The 23,215-nt window shown below is 36.4% G+C and overlaps 3 protein-coding genes across 15 annotated transcripts in view; 2 read left to right on the forward strand and 1 right to left on the reverse strand.

The window, feature by feature from the left end:
- LOC134839650 (uncharacterized) overlaps window positions 1-3,044 on the forward strand; it is a 66,508-nt gene extending 63,464 nt beyond the window's left edge. The window contains exon 4 of the mRNA XM_063855271.1: window positions 2,336-3,044. Within this exon, the coding sequence (XP_063711341.1) occupies window positions 2,336-2,868 (533 nt within the window). The 3' untranslated portion in view covers window positions 2,869-3,044. The remainder of the gene's footprint in view (window positions 1-2,335) is intronic.
- LOC134840218 (androglobin-like) overlaps window positions 1-23,215 on the forward strand; it is a 606,395-nt gene that overhangs the window by 400,790 nt on the left and 182,390 nt on the right. The window lies entirely within an intron of this gene.
- LOC134840216 (clathrin interactor 1-like) lies at window positions 15,683-18,307 on the reverse strand. Its single transcript, XM_063855939.1, has one exon. It carries the CDS (start codon window positions 18,199-18,201, stop codon window positions 16,489-16,491), a length of 1,713 nt encoding a protein of 570 aa, XP_063712009.1. The 5' UTR covers window positions 18,202-18,307; the 3' UTR covers window positions 15,683-16,488.

The raw sequence follows: 23,215 nt of genomic DNA on the forward strand, positions 1-23,215 counted from the left end.
ACGATGTATGATCGCAAACCACTTCGCTTGTGATGAATCTATGTTCATTCCTTCGGATACATCCGATATTAGCGATTGGGAAAGGATAGTCCGAGATTTTTCTTGTTAAGGTATTGTTAGGGAGCGCTATTTTTCGAAACCATTTAAATAACTTGAACAGGCTAAATTTCTTTTTCACGCTCATATCACTCGGGTTAACAAAAAATCTGAGATTTTGGATGAACAGACTACCGATAAGCAACCTTCAGAATGCCGTATAAGCATCATCTCCGCCGAGTAAAAAAATACCAACTACATCCCACGTCGGCACGATTCTTTTGCTGTGAACATTTTTACACTTTATACAACTGCACTGCTTACTAACTTAAGGTTTAATTATGATATTCGTTAGTTTTTTCACATAAGCGTTTTTATTTCGTTCAGTTATTTTAAAGAGTAGCTCACACTTGAGTTACTTTCAGGAAAAATTGCGGGTCGAGGTTCTAAGTACATGGTGAGAACATGAGCTTCGGACGACGTCTGGTAAGTTAGGCCAGTGGGGTATACTTTTGAGAACAGACTACTGATCAACAACCTTCAGAATGCCCAATAAGTATCATCTCGGTCGAGTAAAAAAATACCAACTACATCCCACCTCGACACTTGCACGAATTCGAATGTTCTACAAATCCGCCGGATAGAAGCGAACTGGCTCAGATTACCGACTCATCGAATGAGCTTACAACGGAACAGGAGAAGACTATTCATTCCGGTAATGAAACGCTTTTACGTCGGTCAAGCCGAAACGTGGGTCCACCAATTTTTAACGGCTTTTTATAGATTTTATAGATCAGATAACCAAACCCTCCGGGTCCACAGCGAATCCCACCTTATTGGATCATAAACCTAGATACGAGTCACAATCGATAACAGTTTACTCAAATCTTTCAGATGATTTAGCCACAATGTCGGACGCCGCCTCATCAGACATCCAGTTCCTCTCTTCTATCAAACAGTCTCTAAGATTAGCCTTTGAGAATTTCGACGACAATGTAGACATAGACAGCAAATTGTTTAACGCAGAACTTATAATGTTTATACAAGAAGTCAAAACTAAATTTTCAACTCTTTTTTTTTCAACTCAATTTTGTATAGATTTCCAAATAAAATTGACTGATTAAGTTTCCTCATCAGTGCTATCCATCGGCGTTAATTCCCATTCCTAAAACTCCCTTATCAATTTAATTTAATTGCATTCAAGAACTTCAATTTGCAACCCGATAATAATTTATAAAATAACGGATGTTAGTTGTTGTTTAATTGCGAGAAATTTTGAACAATTAGTAGGATTCAATGAAAAAAATGAAGGACAATACAGTTACAAATGAATCAGTCACACGCTTTCCGCATTCGAGTAACAAATCAGTAGAACTCAAATACTAAATGATTTTTAACGACCGAAAAAAAAAGAAACTTATGATTCATGCAATTTGTTGGAGGGCGAGGCACCATTATCCAGATCAGAAAAATAACCAAAAAATTTGCTTGTAGTTCTTAAGAGTGGGCACAAAAGCGATTCTCCGTGATGAGCTGCGCAGTTCGTATGTTGTTCTTTTCCCTCGTGGATAATTGCCTCGTCTTGAAAAAAACTCCCAAACAAATTCCGGATGATCGTCCGTTCCAAAATTGCTTGCCTCAGCGGAGGTCCGGCTGCAGCACGTTTCAGCGATCCAAGTCTCGTTTCTTCTGGTTTCTTCTGCGGTCGACCTCATGCTTTTTTTATCCAGCACAAGCGATAAAAAAGCACAGCACAAGTGTTTAGCACAGGACAAGTGTTTAGATCCAGCACAGCACAAGTGTTTAGCCAGCCTTTAAACAAACTCAACAGCCATATTTTCTACAGGCCATAGCAGCTAGAAAAAATCAGTGGCTATTCAAGGCAAACCGATGACCACTTTTGCGCCCATTCCACTCCAGTTTCGTTAGGTGATGATGTCGTCATCATTTCATCAGCACCATTTCAGGACATGTCACGGTGTCGAAATCGGTTCAGTTGCTCTTTGCTTATCAAAAAACTACTACTACTGACACTGATATTCGGGATAGTGTGGCTCCAATTCGTCATGAAATTCTGGCAGACAAAATTTCTTCACATGAAAAAAATAATGGGAACGAACCTAAAGAAATCGAACTGTTGAAATATCAGAACTCTATTTTTATTTCAGCAAAATTTAGTATTCATAGTTCAGTATGCTTCAAAACTTTGATTTTAAAACAGACACAAAAGCTATTTAAGAAACCTTCAGGTTTAGCCGGCTCATTCAAGTCTTTGCTTGATATAATCAGTTTTGTTTAGAGTTTGTTATACAATGCACTTGCGCACTGCGGATCTCTAGCGATAGACTTGATGGGCAACTAAATGACCACATTGTGAACATTGCACAACTTGGGCGACTCCACCGAGAAATCGAAGATGTTCTGCCTCAAGCACTCGTCAATTCCGACCTGCACACTTGTTTCGTCGAAATTTCAACTGTGCTGAGGCATCTACTGCGGGCTCTTGAAGCTGCGCAGCGGGTTTACCGCAACTGTTTTCCTCCCAGAAGTTTCACGACCAACTCGTGGGACTTAATTTATTATGTAGCAGCCATGTGGCATTTGCCATCCAGTCTAGCACAAAGGCTAGAGGTAATAGTCATATACTTCGGTTTCAAATGCAGTAGTCTTGAAACATATAGCGTGGAGATTGATAGGTGGAATGAAGAGTTTACACCTGGTGATAGACGACAAGTTCGAAGCATCACTGACGAGTTACAACGGTTCTTCAACCAAGTTACTAGAGTTCAGAACCACGCTCAAACTCAGCACGAAGGGGCCGTTTTAACATAAACTGAACCGTAGCAAAATAAACTCTGAGCAGTAAAATTAAAAACTGTGAATTTTCCGTTGACTAAAAATGATGAAAGCCATGGGCGGATTTAGTGGGTGACGCCTTTCCTCAGGGATTCGACCCATCACCAATCAAAAGGTCCCCCCTTTGGTAATATTTTCCGACATTCGTTCATTTTCGGCCGACCAACCCTAAAATTTGTTTTCGGCGCAATTGATTTTGTCATCATAGAGTTTTATAGTACTCGGGGAGTGCCCGAAAAATCAATTTGGTCAACCAAAAGAAGGTTGATAAATTTGAAAAAAAAAATTTGAAATACACTCCCTCAAGAAAATCCTATGAAATGAGTTTAGGTTCGGGGTGGCTTTCTCATAGAGTACTTTCGGATAGGATAAACTGTCTGTTCGTCACGCTATCTTATTTTCATCTGGATAGATTCGTGCAACTCTTAGTCTAATACCGATCTTAATCATACTTTACTATTTTTTTGTCTCAGCTTTCCGAATTATCATTTTACTAATGAATCATGATTGGTTAGTTCTTAAAGTTTTACAGTAATTATTATCGAGGAACTTAGTTAAATATAAGAAACTTGCAAATGAAATTTTGTCTTGTAATGAATAGTGTGTAATTCCAAATTCTTTGTGAAGATTTCTTGAGAAGAGTATCAGTTGCTTGTGTCAATGAGATATTTGTTGTCGAGATATCAAGAGGTTGAAGAGAGTAGTAGAGAGTCTTGAGATCTTATCGAGGTTGCAGATTCGTGTTTTTGTGTTGCAGATTTGTCGACTTCATAAGGTAGAGCGAAACTACGTGCATTCTCCGCAATTTTTTCGTATTGAACAATTAGCGAGATAGGGTTTGACTTATCTGAGTGAAGCGCCACGTGACCACGATCCGTGTCTTGATTTCAAAATCGGGTAAGCCATTGTTCTTGTTTAAAGGACAATTGCTACCATTTGGGCTCCATACTCTATATTCTGTGACAATTGTTACTGCGCTAACCAAAATCTTTGTAATTGCCACTCCAGAATCGGCAAGTCGTCGAGTTTCATGGCCTTTTTGCTAGTCGTTTCTTTTGCTGTGAAATTTTTTACACTATATACAACTGCACCGATCACTAATTTCAGGTTTAGTCATAATCTTCGTTAGTTATTTTCACAAAAAGCATTTTAAATAGTTCAGTTACTCTAAAGAGTAGCTCACACTAGAGTTACTTTCAGTAGAAACTGCGGGTCGAGGTTCCAAGTACATGGTGAGCACATGAGCTTCGAATGACGTCTAGTAGGTTGGGCGAGTGGGGTATACTTTTGAGTGTCTCTTTCAGCAGAGTCTTATTTGTCTTTTACTTTTTCTTTCTATTTTTGTCAGGTCTTTTTTCTTTTGTTCTTTTCGTTGTGTCTTTTTCGCAAAAAAACTGTCTTTGGATTATCCTAACTTTGAGTTTTGTAGGGTTCCGTGTGTTCTTAGAAAATTTTTTAATTAAGCTCCAAAAGAACACTTTATCCAGTTTTAACTGGTTTAATCTGATTTGAGTAACGTGGGACTTTTTTGTACATGTTATTAGTGCAGTGGTGTTATTAAGCTGTATTGGTTATTTGATCTTAGAATTAGTTCCATCTTCCAACCGGGTTGAGGTAAAGATTGAAACGTGTAGAAGCTAGTTTAAAAGTTTGCTGGTTAGGTCGCCAAACTAGAAATTTGTTTATTTACTATTTTCATAGTGGAGAATTACGCAAGATTGTGGAAAAGAGTTCTTGAAAAGTGGGCCAGTCAAATTGCAACTTAAAGAGTTTACAAAATAAAGCACACACAAAAAATTAGTTCCTCTATTTATTTTTCATAGGCTTAATAGAACACGTTGTTAAGGAGTTTTAGTGACTAATTGTATAAAAATAAAGCTTCGTAAAGATTTTACTTTGTTTTAGAGTTTACGACAATTAGTTAGCAATGTGTTTTTGAAAATATCATAAAAATTTCAATTTTAAATTTTATTTGTAGTTTTAAAGAACTTTTGGTGAAATTTGAGACAGATTTGGTGAAATACACAAGTAGAAATGGTGAGTTAAAATTAATTATTAATCAAAAGTATAATTCATATTTACCGGGGGTCGGGGTCAGAAAAATCCATTGTGGAGTTAGTTTCGATTTTGGGTGATTGCATAAGAAGTTTTTAGTGCGCAGTCAATTTCCACTTCTTCAGGAGTGACAGTAATTTCGTGGTGAGTATTTTGATTGAGTTTATAGAGTTTTGGTTAAATTTAATACTGTGGGTGTTTTTAAAAAGAAGTCTTTGTACAGGCGGGATGTATTCGTTCGGGATGATGATGAGACGGGAACCTTGAATGATGAAGTTGTCGGTGAGGTCACAAAACATAAACACTGGTGGACTGGGTCATAGTTATGAAAGATGTGTGAATGTTAGTTGTTTTAAAACAACAAGTTAATTTAAGGAAGTTGGGAGAATTGAAATTTGAAGTAATGAACAATTAGTTGTGATGGGGTTTCAGTGAGAGGCAGCTTTGTAAAATGTCTGTCTAATTAAAGCGGTATTAAGTGTGAGTATGAGTTATTTTTTTTTGGCCTTACTTGATGTGAAGAAATGACGTCGCGTTCTTTGGGGAAAAGGAGGTATAAGGTGAACTGAAATTGATCCAAGTTAGTGAAATAAGCTTTATATGCTTTATTATTTTTTAGTGCGTCTGACTGTGTAATCGTACTGTGTGATAGGGATATGATTAAATTTTCGTGCTATAAAACGGTTAAGTACATGCGAGAGTCTAATAAAAGTAAAGTTTCGAAGCTGTACTGCGTTATTAGTTGATGTAAAATGGCTGTGTATCGTTCATAATCTTCGGCTCCGTGAAAACGTTTTTTAAAGGATTAGTGGAGTTATAAAATGAGAAATGGGAGAGGGTAGAGAGGAGGAAGTGTTCATCAAAGGTAGGAGTTGCGTTGGCATTGAGGTTCAGTATTAGTATAACAACATTGGGTGGAAAAGAGAGGTTTGCAAACAAAAACTCGGAAAAGTTATTGTTTTTTTCCGAGGACTACGAAAGTAGGCTGAAGTGTAATGAACATATAGCTGTGACAGGTATTCTGTGAGAGGGAGTTGTGTAAAACGTGTCTCTGAATAAAGCGGTAGTAAGTGTGAGTGTGAGTTAGTTTTGTTTTGAGTATTACATCATGCGAGCAATTGACATCGCGTTATTTAGTGGCGAGAGTTACAGGTTAGTTAGAAATGATCAAACTTAGTAAATGCGATTCATATGCTTTATATTTTGCAGAGCGTGGTCAATCATATGGTCAATCTTTTAATTAGTGCTATCTAAGTCAAATATATAATCTGTTTTTATGAAATTTTTTTGGTGAATTATGAGTTAACCGCTGGATCCCAAGTATGGTGAGTCTTTTTTATAGCGTCTGACTGCGTTATCGTAGTGTGAGATAAAAAAAACTGGTTAAATTTCTTTCTATAAAACGGTTAGGTAAATGCGAGAGTCCAATATAACTAAAGGCTTTAAGCTGTAGTGCATTAATTAGTTAGTTGATGTAGAAAGGCTGGGTAGAGTTCATAATCTTCGGCTTTGCTAAAAGATATTTTTAAACGACTAGTGGAATTATAAATTGAGAACCAGAAAAGGGTACAGAGGAGGGAGTGTCCATCAATATAGGAGCCGAGCTGGTTTTAAGGTTGAATTTTAGCATAAGAGTTTCATGTTTTTTTTTTGCTGCTCGTGTCTTTTGCCGTGAAAATTTTAACACTATATACAACTGCACCGTTCACTAATTTTAGGTTTAGTTTTGATCTTTGTTAGTTATTTTTTACAAAAGCGTTTTAAATAGTTCAGTTATTTTAAAGAGTAGCTCACACTGGAGTAAATTTCAGGAAAAATTGCGGGTCGAGGTTCTAAGTACATGATGAGCACATGTGCTTTGAACGACGTCTAGTAGGTTATGCCAGTGGGGTATGATTTTGAGTGTCTATTTCAGCAGAGTCTTCATTTGTGTTTTACTTCTACTTTCTGTTTAATCAGATGAATTTTCTTTTGTTCTTTCCGTTGTGAATTTTTCGCAAAAAAAACTTTTTATGGTTTATCTTAACTTTCAGTTTTTTAGGGTTCCGTGTCTTCTTAGAAAAGTTTTGATTTGAGCTTAAAAAGAACACTTTATCCAGTTTTAACTGGTTTAATCTGATTTGAGTAACGTGGGACTTTTTTGTACATGTTATTAGTGCAGTGGTGTTAGTAAGCTGTATTGGTTATTTGATCTTAGAATTAGTTCCATCTTCCAACCGGGATAAAGGAAAGATTGAAATGTATGAAAGCTAGTTTAAAATTTTGCTGGTCAGTTCGCCAAACTAGAAGTTAAATCATTTACTATCATCATAGCGGAGAGTTACGCGAGATTGTGGAAAAAAGAAACGTGGGCCAATCAAGTTGCAAATCGGAGAGTTTACAAAATAAAGCACACTGAAAAACTTACTTCTTCTCTTCATTTTTTAATATTTTTTTATTAATAGGTTGTTTAGGAGTTTTACTGAATAATTGTATTAAAAAAACTGTTTTGTATAGACTTTACTTCGTTTTAGAGTTTACGACAATTAGTTAGCATTAGTTTTTAAAAGTATCATAAAAATTTCAATTTTAATTTTTAATTGTTGTTTTGAAAGACTTTTGGTGAAATTTGGGAAAGAATTGGGGAAAGAAAAGGTGAGTAAAAAACTAATTATTAATCAAAAACATAATTCATATTTACCGGGGGTCGGGTTCAGAAAAAAATCCATTGGGGGAGTTAGTTTCAACTGTGGGTGATTGCATAAGAAGTTTTCAGTGCGCGGATAATTTCCACTTCTTCAGAAGTGACAGTGATTTCGTGGTGAGTATTTTGATTGAGTTTATAGAGTTTTGGTTAAATTTGATACTGTGGATGTTTTGTAAAAGAAGTATTCGTACAGGCGAGATGTAACCGTGCGGGATGATGATGGGAAGGTAACCTTCAGTTATTAAGTTGTCGGTGAGGGCACAAAACTTTAACATGTGAATGTGTTCTTTTGATATCATGGATTAATCGTCATTTGAAGTGAATCTGTTGTATTGGGTATTTGTAAAATTTTGCAAGCTAATTTTGAGTAATTTCCTGTTATAAGTATTATGGTAATGGGATTTCAATTCTCATTGTTTCTAAATTTATTGCTGTGAATTTTGGTTTCATAGTGAATTTTGGTTTCATAGTGAATTTTCATTGTATTGGTTAACTTCTTGATGGAATACTAAAAAGCTCAAGGCCTTCTGGTCGAAAAACTGCATCTGGTTGATCAATGTTTTTCCTTTGATATTTTTTTATTGGAACTTGGTGGGTTTCAATAGTTTTGATGAAAATATTCTGCTTGTTCCGAATAAAGTGATTGGCTTCTTTTGAACGATTGGTATTTTTTCGTTTAAAAAATTGAGAATTCTCAGTGCGATCTTTTTGGGTGTTTGTTCGATCTTTTTCAATTTAATTATTGTTGATTTGCGTTTTTAGGTAGTTGTTGATTATAATTATGTTCTTGTTAACGTGTTTGCATAGTTCAGAGAGGTCGTACTATTGAGTGACTTCTTTTATTTTTTCAAAAAAAATCCTAGTTATGGCTAGGAAAACCAAATCCACTTGTATACTTTGATTTATTTAGCGGACGTTTCTTGGTTTTTGGTCTTTATGATTGATAACTCATTTGTAAATATTTAGGAAAAACTGTTGGCTTAGCTGTTGATAGCAGAGTTTTATGTGGAAACGGGTATTGATTTCATTATGTGGTGTCCTTACCGTCGGACGAATCGGTGATACACTTTGTTGTGCTGCTGGCTTTTTCAACAATTTCTTCTTAAGTGAAATATTATGATGTTTGAATGTCTTGGCGATTCAACGTTGTAGTTCGGATAAAGTTTTCATGTGTATTCTTGAATGTTGGATTGCAGGGGTTATCCATTGTCCTGTCGTGAAATTTTGTGTTGTAGTTTAAAGGAAAAGTATCTGTATTAGTGGAGTTTTTATCTACTGAAATTGTTCGAATTGCTGAGCTTGAAACACCATTTGTTGTATTGAAAAATATCTCGTGATAACTCTCTGGATCCGGTACATAATCTGTTTCATTTGCTAAGATTGTGTCTTTGCCACAGTACGTGCGAAATTGTTTTCTAGACCGTTCTATTAACTCCAGATTGTGTTGAAAACAATCTGATATTAACCAAGCTTTTATTTTTTGTAAATTACTTTATACTCTCTGTGAGACGTCTGTGTCATATAAGTTTTTGCAAAATAGTTTTGATCTTCATTAGTTATTTTCACAAAAGCGTTTTAAATAGTTCAGTTATTTTAAAGAGTAGCTCACACTGGAGTTACTTTCAGGAAAAATTACGGGTCGAGGTTCTAAGTACATGATGAGCACATGTGCTTTGAACGACGTCTAGTAGGTTATGCCAGTGGGGTATGATTTTGAGTGTCTCTTTCAGCAGAGTCTTTATTTGTGTTTTACTTCTACTTTCTGTTTAATCAGGTGAATTTTCTTTTGTTCTTTCCGTTGTGAATTTTCCGCAAAAAAAAACTTTTTTTGGTTTATCCTAACTTTGAGTTTTTAGGGTTCCGTGTGTTCTTAGAAAAGTTTTGATTTGAGCTTAAAAAGAACACTTTATCCAGTTTAAACTGGTTTCAGATGTTTTGAGTAACGTGGGAATTTTTTCTCCATTTTGTTAGTGTGGTGTTAGTAAGCTGTATTGGTTACTTGATCTTAGATTTAGTTCTATCTTCCAACCGGGATAAAGGAAAGGTTGAAATGTGTGAAATCTAGTTTAAAATTTTGCTGGTCAGGTCGCCAAACTAGAAATTAATTCATTTACTATCATCATATCGGAGAGTTACGCGAGATTGTGGAATAGAGAAACGTGGGCCAATCAAGTTGCAAAATGGAGAGTTTACAAAATAAAGCACACAGAAAAACATACTTCGTCTCTTCATTTTTCAATATTTTTTTTATTAATAGGTTGTTTAGGAGTTTTAGTGAATAATTGTATTAAAAAAACTGTTTTGTATAGACTTTACTTCGTTTTAGAGTTTACGACAATTAGTTAGCATTAGTTTTTAAAAGTATCATAAAAATTTCAATTTTAATTTTTAATTGTTGTTTTGAAAGACTTTTTGGTGAAATTTGGGAAAGAATTGGGGAAAGAAAAGGTGAGTAAAAAACTAGTTATTAATCAAAATTATAATTCATATTTACCGGGGGTCGGGTTCAGAAAAAAATCCATTGGGGGAGTTAGTTTCAACTGTGGGTGATTGCATAAGAAGTTTTCAGTGCGCGGATAATTTCCACTTCTTCAGAAGTGACAGTGATTTCGTGGTGAGTATTTTGATTGAGTTTATAGAGTTTTGGTTAAATTTGATACTGTGGATGTTTTGTAAAAGAAGTATTCGTACAGGCGAGATGTAACCGTGCGGGATGATGATGGGAAGGGAACCTTCAGTTATTAAGTTGTCGGTGAGGGCACAAAACTTTAACATGTGAATGTGTTCTTTTGATATCATGGATTCATCGTCATTTGAAGTGAATCTGTTGTATTGGGTATTTGTAAAATTTTGCAAGCTAATTTTGAGTAATATCCTGTTATAAGTATTCTGGTAATGGGATTTCAACTCTCATTGTTTCTAAATTGTTTCCAAATTTATTGCTGTGAATTTTGGTTTCATAGTGAATTTTCATTGTATTGGTTAACTTCTTGATGGAATACTAAAAAGCTCAAGGCCTTCTAGTCGAAAAACTGCATCTGGTTGATCAATGTTTTTCCTTTGATATTTTTTTTATTGGAACTTGGTGGGTTTTAATAATTTTGATGAAAATATTCTTCTTGTTCCGAATAAAGTGATTGGCTTCTTTTGAACGATTGGCATTTTTTCGTTTAAAAAATTGAGAACTCTCAGTGCGATCTTTTTGGGTGTTTGTTCGATCTTTTTCAATTTAATTATTGTTGATTTGCGTTTTTAGGTAGTTGTTGATTATAATTATGTTCTTGTTAACGTGTTTGCGTAGTTAAGAGAGGTCGTACTATTGAGTGACTTCTTTTATTTTTTCAAAAAAAAATCCTAGTTGTGGCTAGGAAAACCAAATCTACTTGTATATTTTGGTTTATTTAGCGGACGTTTCTTGGTTTTTGGCCTATATGATTGATAACTCATTTGTAAATATTTAGGAAAAACTGTTGGCTTAGCTGTTGATAGCAGAGTTTTATGTGGAAACGGGTATTGATTTCATTATGTGGTGTCCTTACCGTCGGACGAATCGGTGATACACTTTGTTGTGCTGCTGGCTTTTTCAACAATTTCTTCTTAAGTGAAATGTGATGATGTTTGAATGTTTCGGCGATTCAACGTTGTAGTTCGGATAAAGTTTTCTTGTGTATTCTTGAATGATGGATTGCAGGTGTTATCCATTGTCCTATCGTGAAATTTTGTGTTGTAGTTTAAAGGAAAAGTATCTGTATTAGTGGAGTTACACGTGTATGGTTTTTATCTACTGAAATTGTTCGAATTGCTGAGCTGGAAACACCATTTGTTGTTTTGAAAAATATCTCGTGATAACTCTCTGGATCCGGTACATAATCTGTTTCATTTGCTAAGATTGTGTCTTTGCCACAGTACGTGCGAAATTGTTTTCTAGACCGTTCTATTAACTCCAGATTGTGTTGAAAACAATCTGATATTAACCAAGCTTTTATTTTTTGTAAATTACTTTATACTCTCTGTGAGACGTCTGTGTCATATAAGTTTTTGCAAATTGAGTTTACGAATCGTGAAAAGAGAATTTTTTTCTGTTCTTACTGCTGTATGACGTGATGTCTCTGATGAAGATACATAGAACGTTTTGTCTGTATCTAACAGTGATATATCGCTTTAGATAAATGAAAAAACATTGCTGGTGAATATTGCATTTACTTGTTGTGAATTTTGGCGTTGAATATTTTTAATAATTCGTAGAAAAGTTTGTAAAAAAGTTAGTTCTTTGTCATCTGTATGTAATCGATATGGTGTTTTTTAATGTTTGAATCTGGTGGTAATGTTTCAATGGTAAATATATCATATAATGTGATGTACTGTGAATACTGTGATGGTTAATACTGTGATTTTATATTACAGATGCATGCTAAAAGGAATCTGGTTTCTGTCTTTTGATTTGAAATTAGGGAACTTCTTGTTGGCATGAGCTGTTGTTGCCTTTTCAAAAAAAATTCGTAATTAGGTTGTAGCAAAATTGTTTTTGTACTTTTGATGCATCACTAGTGTGATCAATGAAAAATGAGAGGAGTGAATCACTATTGAAGTTATCGGTATTTTGGATCAATTTTTATGCACTTTGACTGTTAGTGTGTATTTTTCATTGTGAACTGATTCTAAGTTGTTTCCATTTATACAATCTTACTGGTTTCTTGTTATGCGTTTTTTTTCTTCTTCGATAAACTTAATTAGACAATGCCGTTGTCTGTTGTAGCTTCTGATTCAGAAAAATATCGTTGCTCGTTGATTTGTTTGATTTTATGCGTCGTATTCAGAAACTGCGTTTCGTTTTCTGGAAAATCGGAATTTTAAAATTCTTTTTTGCTTGCTTTTTGACCTCTGATATATCCTTTCTTTTATTTATGCGGTATTATAACAAGGTCGTATCAAGTATCTTGAAAATAACAATGGTGCTAAACAATAGTTTGATTGCTTACCAATTTATCTCTTGACATTAGTGTTAGAATGAGTGATGAAAAATCCTGATGATAATTTATTTCCTAAACTGTTTGTTCTTACTCTTTCTGTGAGGTTATCCTAACCATTGGGTAGCATTGTCGTGGTAAGGCGAATTGGTGAGGGATGATATCAATTCAAACGAATGATTTATTACTGGGCTCAAATGAATGTTCTCTACATTGCAGTTAACTTAATCTTTCTTAAAAAGGGGATCGAATTGAGATCGAGGGTTGAAGAATAGTAAATCAATCTACTAAGTTCAGGTATAATTACAACACAAGAAGATCGTTAGATAGTATTTTAGTACCTACTAGTTCTAAGAACTGTTCTAGGGCTGGGTCACTTTAAGAAGTGGGATTCAAGTAAATGATGAGTGACCGAAGATCTTCACCTGAGTCTTGTTTTAACGGAGAGTTTTTGAAGAAAAATTTCAGCCAGTCCTGGGTCGTTTGTAGAGGTTCGACAATGAATCGACGTTTAAGATTGCTCGACTCTTTTTACTAGGAGGGCTTGAACTTTTGAATTTTCTTCAAGGAAAGCCTTATTGTCTCATTTTCGGCCGGATGGATTCGTTCAACTTTTTAGTCTAAAACCAATCCTTATCTTACTCTTATATTTCCTAGTCTCAATATATCTAGTATATACTAGTATTCTTCAAGGTTATATCGAAAAGAGGAAGAGCAACTGCTTGCTTAGTTATTTTTATGTTCTCTGGCTGAAACTATAAATAAATTCAGCTTTACAAATTATCAGAAATTTTTGTAACGAACCATGATTGGTTAGTTTTACAAAATTTAGAGATTATTATCGAGAAAAATAGCTGGATATAAAACGTTTGTTTTAAACTGATTTCAGAACAGCTCGAGGGTTTATGGAAATTAATATTACATATGCGCTGTCGAAAGAGCCAATGTACATTTAGTGCTACAGGGGTGCCTTTTACTTCCCTAATAACCATGTAAAACATCAAATCAAATAACACCGGAAATTTAATTTTGGAAAACCAACATTGAAAATTTTCTGAAGGCATCTCCGAAGCCGATAGGTACTCAATTTAAGCAGGAAGGGTGCTCCGAAGAAAGGAGATTTATTGTTCCTAACCTGCTTCCAAAATTATCTGGAAAAACGTTTTTCAAATTTCACTTGTGCCACAGGAAGCTTGGTTGCAAAATAGGGCAACAGAGTAAGCAGGGGAAATCTTTTTGCTACCGATTTCACATATTCATACACGAATCATGATATATTAAAAACGTTTTCATCCTAAATAAATTGTGTTTTGAAAGATTCAAGCAAGTCGACAGTGTATCTTTGAGCAAAAAAGGTATCTGAGCTGCTACAAAGAAGCTAAAAAAAACAAATCTTTTGCTTGCATGTTTAAAACAGGCGCGTACATGAGCTATTCACAACTTGCACTGCATAAGTTGTTTATTGAAAAAAAATGGTTTGTTTTAAAATATAGGAAGTTTGAAAAAATCAGAAGTTCGTTTTAACAAATGGTTTCGAAACATTTTCACTGATACATTTATAGAATAAGTAAGCAATTCAAAACTAAAATCACAAAACTTTTTTTGAAAAAGCGATGTTTAAATTTAATCCTCTAATTCGAAAGTTTGTTCACCCGTTAGGATACTTTGTCAGCTAAATAGGCCCTTCATCAAGAAACTTGGTTCTTTTTAATTGCATATTTGATACCACAGAGACAAACAACGAATGAGTCGAAAAAAAAACAGATCTTCAGCAAACTTGAAACTTGGAAAAACTGAAAGCGGACCATTTTTAGCATGAACATAGAAAATGGAATCTCTTAGCATACCAACGAAAAACAACTGACACATAATTGATCGACAGACTTGAAGAGAAGCCTAGTTTTGGGTCAAATTTTCCTGACTGTAACAAATATTTCAGTTTGTCAATTAGACTATGATTTCCAAAAAAACTGTCTAAACACTCGGTAAAAACTGATTCACGCACACAATAAAACTGTTGCCGAAGTTAAGCAAAGCGGAGCAAGTTGCCGTTACCTACTACTATTGCGTTTGAAGCAAGCGTTCTACATTTCTAATTGCTTTGAATCTGCTTTAAAGACGAATTGCTTAGAAACCGGTCTGCTAGAAAACCTAGCACCTGATTAACCTTTGCTAAAAAAATTTCTGAACAAGAGACAAAATGCCAAATTTCAATCAGCTTGAGCAAAAAAATCTATAAAATGAAAATCAATTTTTTTGGTTTTTGCTTTAATTTTCTCGCTTTGATCATTTTGCAAAATCTCCGGCTGATACGTTGACAGATAAAGTTATTATCACGATAAGGTAAAAATTGAAACAGTTTATCGAAACGCTTAAATTTTCAATGCTAAAATGTTTTATTTTAAATTAATTTTATTCCTTCTATAAATGGTCAATTTAGAATGAGTCGAAAACAAGGAACAAGAGGATGAACAAGTTTCCCCTATTGACTAATTCAGCCGAGCTATAAAAAATCAGGGCAAATTTTATTTCAAGCTCAGTATTTCTATTTCTGTTTATTTTTTCACATTTTTATCATTTGCATCTTCGGCTGGTGCTTAGTCAGACGAAATTATGCAGATATGGAAAAGTTTGAGATTTTTTTGTAACTAAAATATTTAAAAGTAAATATTATTCTCGAGGTTGTTCGCTCGGCTAAATAAGTCTATCCGAATTGGCTACTTGCCTCTAAATGAGTGTTTTCAGTTGAGCAATTTTGCAAGGAACGAAATATCTAGAAAAATATATATATATATATATATCTCGAGTTGACATCTTTCGCCTCATTTGTTTCTTTTTTGTATCGCAGTAAGAAAGTAGTATTAGATACAGCCGATGACTTCACAAATTTAGTAAAAGCACCCTTAATGGTAGGCCTTGGTTCAAGTTTTAGATAGGCATTAGCCAAGTCACCTTAGCTATCAATCAATTTTAGTGGTTGGAATAGCAAATCTTACTTTTGCTTTTTTGAAGTTAGATAATTAACGCTCGGCTTGACTAACACTAAGTAACTAAAGAATTTCGTTGAGAAAAACAAACAAAACTACGTAGTATATAAATTCATTGATCAATTACATTTTCTTCACTTATTTACAATGGTTTTATTTTTTAACTCATCGGAAGTTTCCAGTTCACAAGTTCTTGGCATTCTTGAAGCCTCTTCACTGGGCAGATTAAAAAATCAGTATTAATCGAAAATTCTCAATTTCTAGAGTGAACGGAGAAACAGTTCAAGCACAGGGCGAGGACAAACTACTATTGGTTTGCGAAATCAGAAAACGTGATTTATGGTGCAGGAAATATAAAATTAAAGATTGTTCGAATAGGTAAGGGATACAATTAAACTACAGAGATGAAATTAAGCGCACACTGTCCCCAAAATTGGGGGAATTTTGGGGACAAAATGAATATTCATAATCGAACCTGTACTCAAAAAGAATGATCGAACCAAGAATGGTTGAATGAGTAAACACAATTAAAGAGTGCATCACGACAAACAGTATATATATAGGATGGCAACAATCAAAGCGATAAGATTAATCATTGATATGTAAGGAAATCACACCGAGGCTCAGTCCATACCTGATTACTTTTGGTAAAATGATCAATGGTCAAACAATCAGAATCATTTATTTTAATGTACGTCTTCACATTTTCCATAACATCCAGTACAGCCAAGCTACTCAGGAAATAAAACAAACAGTAAATCTTCAGTGGTGACCCATAAAAACTCAAATCGTGTATAAACCCAATCGATATGTATTTTACAGTTTGATTATTTTTTACGAGTTCAAGCTGCCGCAAATTTGGCAAATTGGGCTTAAATCCAGTCCTTAATACAGATAGTTCTTAGTTTTGGAACACATTGAATGGCTGCTGCTGAGCAATTGGCGAGTTCTGGAACTGACTCGCAGGATGATTTTGCGTTGACTGAGATCCAAAGAAGTTCATATCGATCTGGCCGCTTGAATTGTTGTTTGACGCCTTCAGTGAGTTCAAACTGGGACCTTGGGTTTTATTTGATTTCGAGGGACTCATATTTAAACTTGACAGATCAATGTCGACTTTCGTTCCCGACCAGGTTGAGCCAATGTTTGATGTTTGACCCCTTTGTTGGACGGCTGGACTGCTTTGAGCATTTTGATTTTGCGTGCCATTACTAGTCTGGGCTTGTTGGTTTGTCTGCTGGGGCATCAAGGGCTGAGCATTTAAAGGTGCTGGTTGCTGAAACGGAATTGGCTGAGAAGGCATGTCAAAATTCGAACTTGAAGCCGGTGGGGCCGAAAGCTGCGGTGTTTGTGCGCTTGAAAACAAGTTGACAGGTTGTATTGTTTGACTGGGCATTACATTTTGATTCATAGCTGCCCGTGGAGCATTAACCGACTGAAAGGGATCAAATGGAGGTTCGTTTTGCATTATCGGTGCCGAAGCCGGTGCGCTTAAAACTTGCACATTTGGACTTGGGGCATTCTGAACGATGGGAGCTGTAGCAAACAGAGAAAATTCCTCGCTATTTGCTTTCTCCGTGGGTTCTGTACTATTAGCTGCTTGAAATTCTGCAAAATTCAGCTGTGAGTTTGGACTTTGAGAGGTATTAACATGGGAAAATGGTGCGTTCTCATTTCCGAATGCATTGAACTCAATTAAACTTTGACTACTGACTAGGGGCGGTCTATTTATACTGCTAGTGGATGTTGGTGCATCAATGAAGCCTCCGAACTCATCAGCCTCTGTTTTCTGCGATGTCAAGTTGCCAAAATCGGACTTAGGTTGTGATGAGTCAAGACCAATAAGATCGGCTTCTTTTTTCTTTGACGAAGCGATTGTGCTTTTAGGCAAAGTAAGACGAGTGGTTCCGTTACTTCCAAGAGCAGACGACGACCCGTTCGAATAGTTGGGTTTCTTTTCAGTTTCGCGTTCATCTGGTAAAGGCGAAGGGCTATTATCTCTAAATCCACCACTTCTGTAGTTAGATTCCTTCTTGAAGCCCGGAGAAGGATCTCGTTCGCGGAAAGAGCTAATCGAAAAATCCCTTCCCTCACTTTCGCTCGAAATAGAATTAAATTTATCCTTTGTTTTTCGAGTTTTACGTCGCTCATCTCGAAGTCTGTCGTCGTCGTGAGCAAATTCAATTAATTCCTTCACCTTCTGTCGAACATTCACACCTTGGTCTTTCCCCATTTCGTCGATGAAAGAATAATTCTTTAGTCCTTTCAAATCATACGAATGTTCTCTTGTACTTGTTACAACGCGTTCCGAGCCATTTCTCAAGAGGTAGCTCAGCAGAAGCAGGCTTTTGTAAACGCGTCTCCAACTTTTATGAGGATCAACGAGCAAGCGTTTCCAGAGCATCTGCATTACTTCCTGATAAAACTCATATGTGTACGTTAGTTTTGAGAGCTCTTTCATTTGTGGCCCTGTAGGTCCCCATGGATCCTCATTTGTAGCTTCCCGCACAAGTGCTTCAGTTTCAGTATAGTTGTACACAATATTCGTAACTCGGTCTTGTATTTCACGAATTTTCCACATTTCTCTCAAACTACTGAAAGGCAGATCTAGCATCAAAACTTATGAAGCTTCACAGCTTTTATTGCTGCAGAAAATATTCGTTCCAACCATTGAAAATGGGGAGGAACTTTGTATTCGGGTGCGTTTTAGTTTTTTTTGCACCTCCAACAAACCGGTTTAAAATTTTTGATTTTTCGTCTCATCTCGAGCGAGTAACGTGACCGAGTAACGTTTGTTATATATGGAAATTAGAAATTTAGGCTACAAAAATTAGTTTTGGAAACTTCATTAATTTCTTTTCTGGCAAAAAAACTTACAAACAAAAGACAATTGGATTCGTTTATGCCTAATTCAATAAATTTTTACGCGGTAGTATAGCTGTATCATCACACAACGTACAAAATAGACACTACCTCGAAGCAAAATTTTTCCTCCTGAAAATGTGGTCGGAACATTGTGCTGCTTCAGGGTATTCGTTTTTCTTCATTTTTGATTTAGCACGCAAAATCAGGAACCACAAAAAAAAACTCCAATGGGTCGAATAATATATCATATTGCAGCCCTTTCAGTCGTGATATGAAAGACTTTAAAAAAACTGCGAAAAAAAATCTCCCAGTTGAGAGAAACTGGTTTGAATTTTTTATTTTTGGTCTAATTTCGAGCAAATAAAGGCCAGCGAGAAAGCTTAAAATAGCTTATTTATGTTTAATTTAAGCCGCAAAAACTTAGTTTTAGTCGAATAAAGTTATTTCTTGAAATTTTTCGAACGAAATGGGAATCATATTTTTCGAGAACTAAAGAACAATTCTCCAACAAAAAAGGGGAAAAATTTTGATTTTTTCTTTTTTTAGAACTTTGTATGTTTTTTCAATCACTTTTCTACAAAAACTGTTTTGCAATGTGACGTCCTTGCCTGACGTCATACTTTGATATTAGCCATTGTGGTAAAAAAAAAAGATGAATTTCTTGAGCTCAAACTGATAATTACTTAGCTACGTGAACATTGATCACTAATTCTACCAAACATAGAAAGATTTAACCTAGCTGTAAAACAACTGATCAAATTAGTGAAAGAATTAATTCATCCAACCAGGCTCTGACTTGCTCCGATCGATAGATAGATTCTAGTGGAATAGGTCTGACCCAAGCATCCCTCAGTGAAAGATATGTCTAATGGCTCAAAACATATCAAAACAAAATTGAACACTGATAGCCAGTAGCGTAAGTATCAGACAGAAAAGACTATATATGTGTAACAGTCGCCTACTTCGCTCACATATGAGGCTTAAGAAAAATAGGCCCTATAACCATTATCTTAGGAATAAAACATCAATGTTGTGTAAAGCTTTTCAATGAAATAATCACCATCGTCAGACACTGAAATAAAAGCTTGTATAAAAATGTAAAATGTACATAGTGTAACATTCGCCCGGAAGATACATATCGACGGATAACAAAACTAAGTCTTAAGACGACTGGCTAGCGTCTAAACAGAGCTTTGCATGTTTTTCACCGTCTCTACCAAGCCAGTACTTTTCGGTGGTCTTTCTTACATCAGGCTGACAAAAACGTTACTGTTCTCCGGCTTCGACCAGAACGCTCAAATTAACTAGATTACATGCAAAAATAGTGAGCTCATGGCTGGGTCTCAGTATCCCCAGACCACGAGGTCACTCCTAAAAACAGGGCTACTACTTATTATATTACTATTGTTTTTGTTCAGTAGATAAAAATCATCATCTCCATCGAAGATGGATCAACCCTTTCCCCCCTACTTCTAGCTCCTCATTCTTGTCAAAACGAATTAAGATCTTAATTAAATTCAAGTCAGGACATGACGGATGCTAAAATTCAATATAAGTTCATAAAAGTCCACGTCCCGAGACCCTTCCGGATTCTTGAATCCGGTGAATCAAGCTTCTTAATATCCAGTTCACAATAACTCGGAAGGCTGGGTTTTACCCTTCACCGTTGCTCGCAACGGCCTTGCAACTATTGTAACAGCACAATAGTTGCAACTCGGAACGTCCTCTGCTGTTCGGTAGTTCGTTGATTTCTAGTCTCGATTTCGTACTGTTCGTAATCGCAGATAAAAGTTGTTCTGTTTCTTTCTGCTATTTTAGCCAAAATGGCCGTTTTAACATTTCTCAGAAATGTTACGTCATCACTTCGAAAATTTAAAATTTAGAATTCCAGAATCTTCTAGCCTTCACCGTTTGGCCAATCATTCAAATAACGTCCTTATCCGTTCTAAATCGCCAATCCGGAAGGTTCACTGCTAAAATCCTGAATTCTGCAGAGACTGCATTTTGGCCATTCTGGTCGAATGTCACATACTCCCCGGACAGTCCGGTCAATGTCCTCATTGAATCGCGCAATGTTCTAAATGGTTACAGTGTCATCGAACAGAATTTACAAAATGCACGAAATTACTTTTACCTACGTCACATCGACTCACTGCAGAATATAAATGGCATCATACTACATCACTATAGCCTTCAAATTCTTTCATTAATCTGCACATTGAGGATATGACTTAAGATAAAACATATTTTCTGACTTCCAGTGTCAATATCCCGATTGAAACTTTTTCTCCTAGATTTAAAAGGTGTTGGCTTGCAGGAAAGTCCTGCCAACCAACAAGCTAAAATTATCCTACTATGCTCCTTCCCTTCGGAAATCTTGCTTGTTTATTGTCCTGAATATTAAAACCAAGAGACCTCGTGGTTAGAAAGAACAATGCAACAACCTCCCTCCTCAAGAAGTTACTCAAGTTTTTCATGTCACCACAAAGTTATCAGTCTTCCTAAGTGATTAAAAACAATCATGCAGGCTGGAATATTTAAATATACTCTCCCCTCAAGCCTTTCTAAATAAATAATAAGTGAGTGTCTCTAAAGCCACTTCAACTAAAACCAAAATGCAAATTTATAAATGCAACAATTTCCAAACTCAACTTAAATGTTTCAGTTTTCAATTACAACTTGGTTGCTTGGTTTCTCACTTGAGTTTTTCACACACATAAAACAATTTTGAGTTTTAACTTTTCTTCATTATCCCTTTGTTCTCTTCTTTTTTCGTCGTTTAGAAGTTCTAAAACTTCTAAATTCTTCTAATTTTCTTTCTTGTTGCCTCTTGTTTTCTCGACCATTCATCAATGCTCCATTTCCTCCTCCTGTGACGCTGACTCTGCACTCTCGGTCTCCGTGTCTTGTAGCACGTCATTGACTATCCTGACGCTGTTGGAAGCCGTCCTCCAACACTTCTGCTCTTCCACCCTCTGTTTACAGCAAGGTAGGGGATCCACGTTTGATTCTCTGTTTCTACAGAAGCTGTTGTGGAGACACAACGTCACGTTTCTCTCCAAATCTTCTTTCAGCATCTCTGCCTTCTCATTTCCACTACGCTCGCTCGTCCTGGAAATTCTTTTCACAGCGGTGGTCACTGCATTCCGATGGGTCACGAAAGCTCGCTTGAAAGCTCCTGCCCCAATGTCCAGCTGATATTCACTGTACACTCTGCCATGTTTCGACATATGCTTTTTCGCATACTCATACAACCATGCAGTCATGTTAGCTCTGAACCATGGCATCAATCGTTTTCTTGCCCATATCTTCTTCACTTCCATCGGAATGTTTAGAACTTTGCACATTGTCTCAAAAAGATCTAAATCTTTTAGACAATCTAATTTCTGCAATTGTTCTCTCGTCGGTGCTTCCTGTCCATTATTTTCTCTCACATGAGCTTCCAGCCATCGTATCGCCATCATAACTCCCACTATCACTATTGTTATGGGCTGTGATGAATCTGGTAAACCCATGGAGAGCAGCTCTCCAGAGTCCCAGATCAACACCAGATTACTACGCTTGGGATACCACCAGGTCTGCAGCAAGCAGTGGCAAGGAAACTCATCATGCGTCAACATGATGCTCCTCCAATTACGTTTTCCCGAAGCTTCCAGCAATGGTTCCACTTCCATCATCACTCGGTGGATTTCATCATTCTCATCTACTGCATTGTAATCTGTGACAGTTGATCCTCTCTGTTTCTGTTTTTCAAAGTCACTGAAGTTCCCGCTCACATATCCCATGAATTTCTTTCCTAGTATTGACTCCAACTCTTCTTTGGTTCTTTCTGGAACTGCTGAGAAAATCTTACACAGTAACTCGTAAGACTTTTCAGACATTCTTGCCAACCTCACGCACTTCGGCACTGAAAAAGCTTGATCCACGATCGTTCTTGTGCTCTTCACGTCCACAGCCACGAAATGTACAGGGTATCTGCTCTTGCACATTGGAGCCAACGTTGAACCCACCAAATATCGTGCTCCTGATGGTCTACAATAAGTTTCGCTGTGTCTGATGTTCATCTCCGTTTCGATTGCTTCCCTCCATTTTCCTATATACTTCTGCTCAGTCTGCAGAACTCCTGGGAATACCTCTACGCTGATGGCTGTGACCATCTCATGTTTCTGTTCTAGATTCAATAGTGACTCTAAAGAACCAAACATGCTGTAGAATCCTAGTGCTGTCACTAGATTCACATCGGTTCCTCCATGGCAATCTGCTATCAGTTCCGTTTCCGTTCTTGCTTTCATCACTACATTTCCAAACAATACCGTCAACTGCTTGTGTTGTTTCTCCAGGGTTTTCACACAGTCTAGACTTCCACAAACGTGACCCTCTAGTCCACAGACTTCCGCCAGACAGCTACCAGGTTTGACCCAGTCTTCTGGTCCCCAGCCAGGCAACTCCACTCTATCTTCTCCGTTGCTCTTAGAGGCTGTTATCATCACATTATATATGATGTTGAGGTCACGCAGGTTACAGTCCACATTCAGTTCCCTCTGTACGTCCTGTGTCGCCCGTAATATTGAGTCAGCGTTGGGACTAGGACACCACGATGGCTTCATCAATTCCCACACTGCCATCAAGCTCGTTCTCAGTAATTCATCTGAGAACCCCAACCCAAATTCCACTCTCTTGTCGGATTTTGGCACTGAAGGTGCAGTCACCTCTTCTTCCAAGACCAATCCCAATTTGGCCTGTGGATTGTTAACGCTCTTAGT

The sequence above is a fragment of the Symsagittifera roscoffensis genome, chromosome 2, assembly GCF_963678635.1.
Source record: "Symsagittifera roscoffensis chromosome 2, txSymRosc1.1, whole genome shotgun sequence".
NCBI lineage: Eukaryota > Metazoa > Xenacoelomorpha > Acoela > Convolutidae > Symsagittifera > Symsagittifera roscoffensis.

Excerpts from the sequence above, each read along its gene's own strand:
- LOC134840216 (XM_063855939.1), bottom strand. The coding sequence starts at position 18,201 with ATGCTAGATCTGCCTTTCAGTAGTTTGAGAGAAATGTGGAAAATTCGT.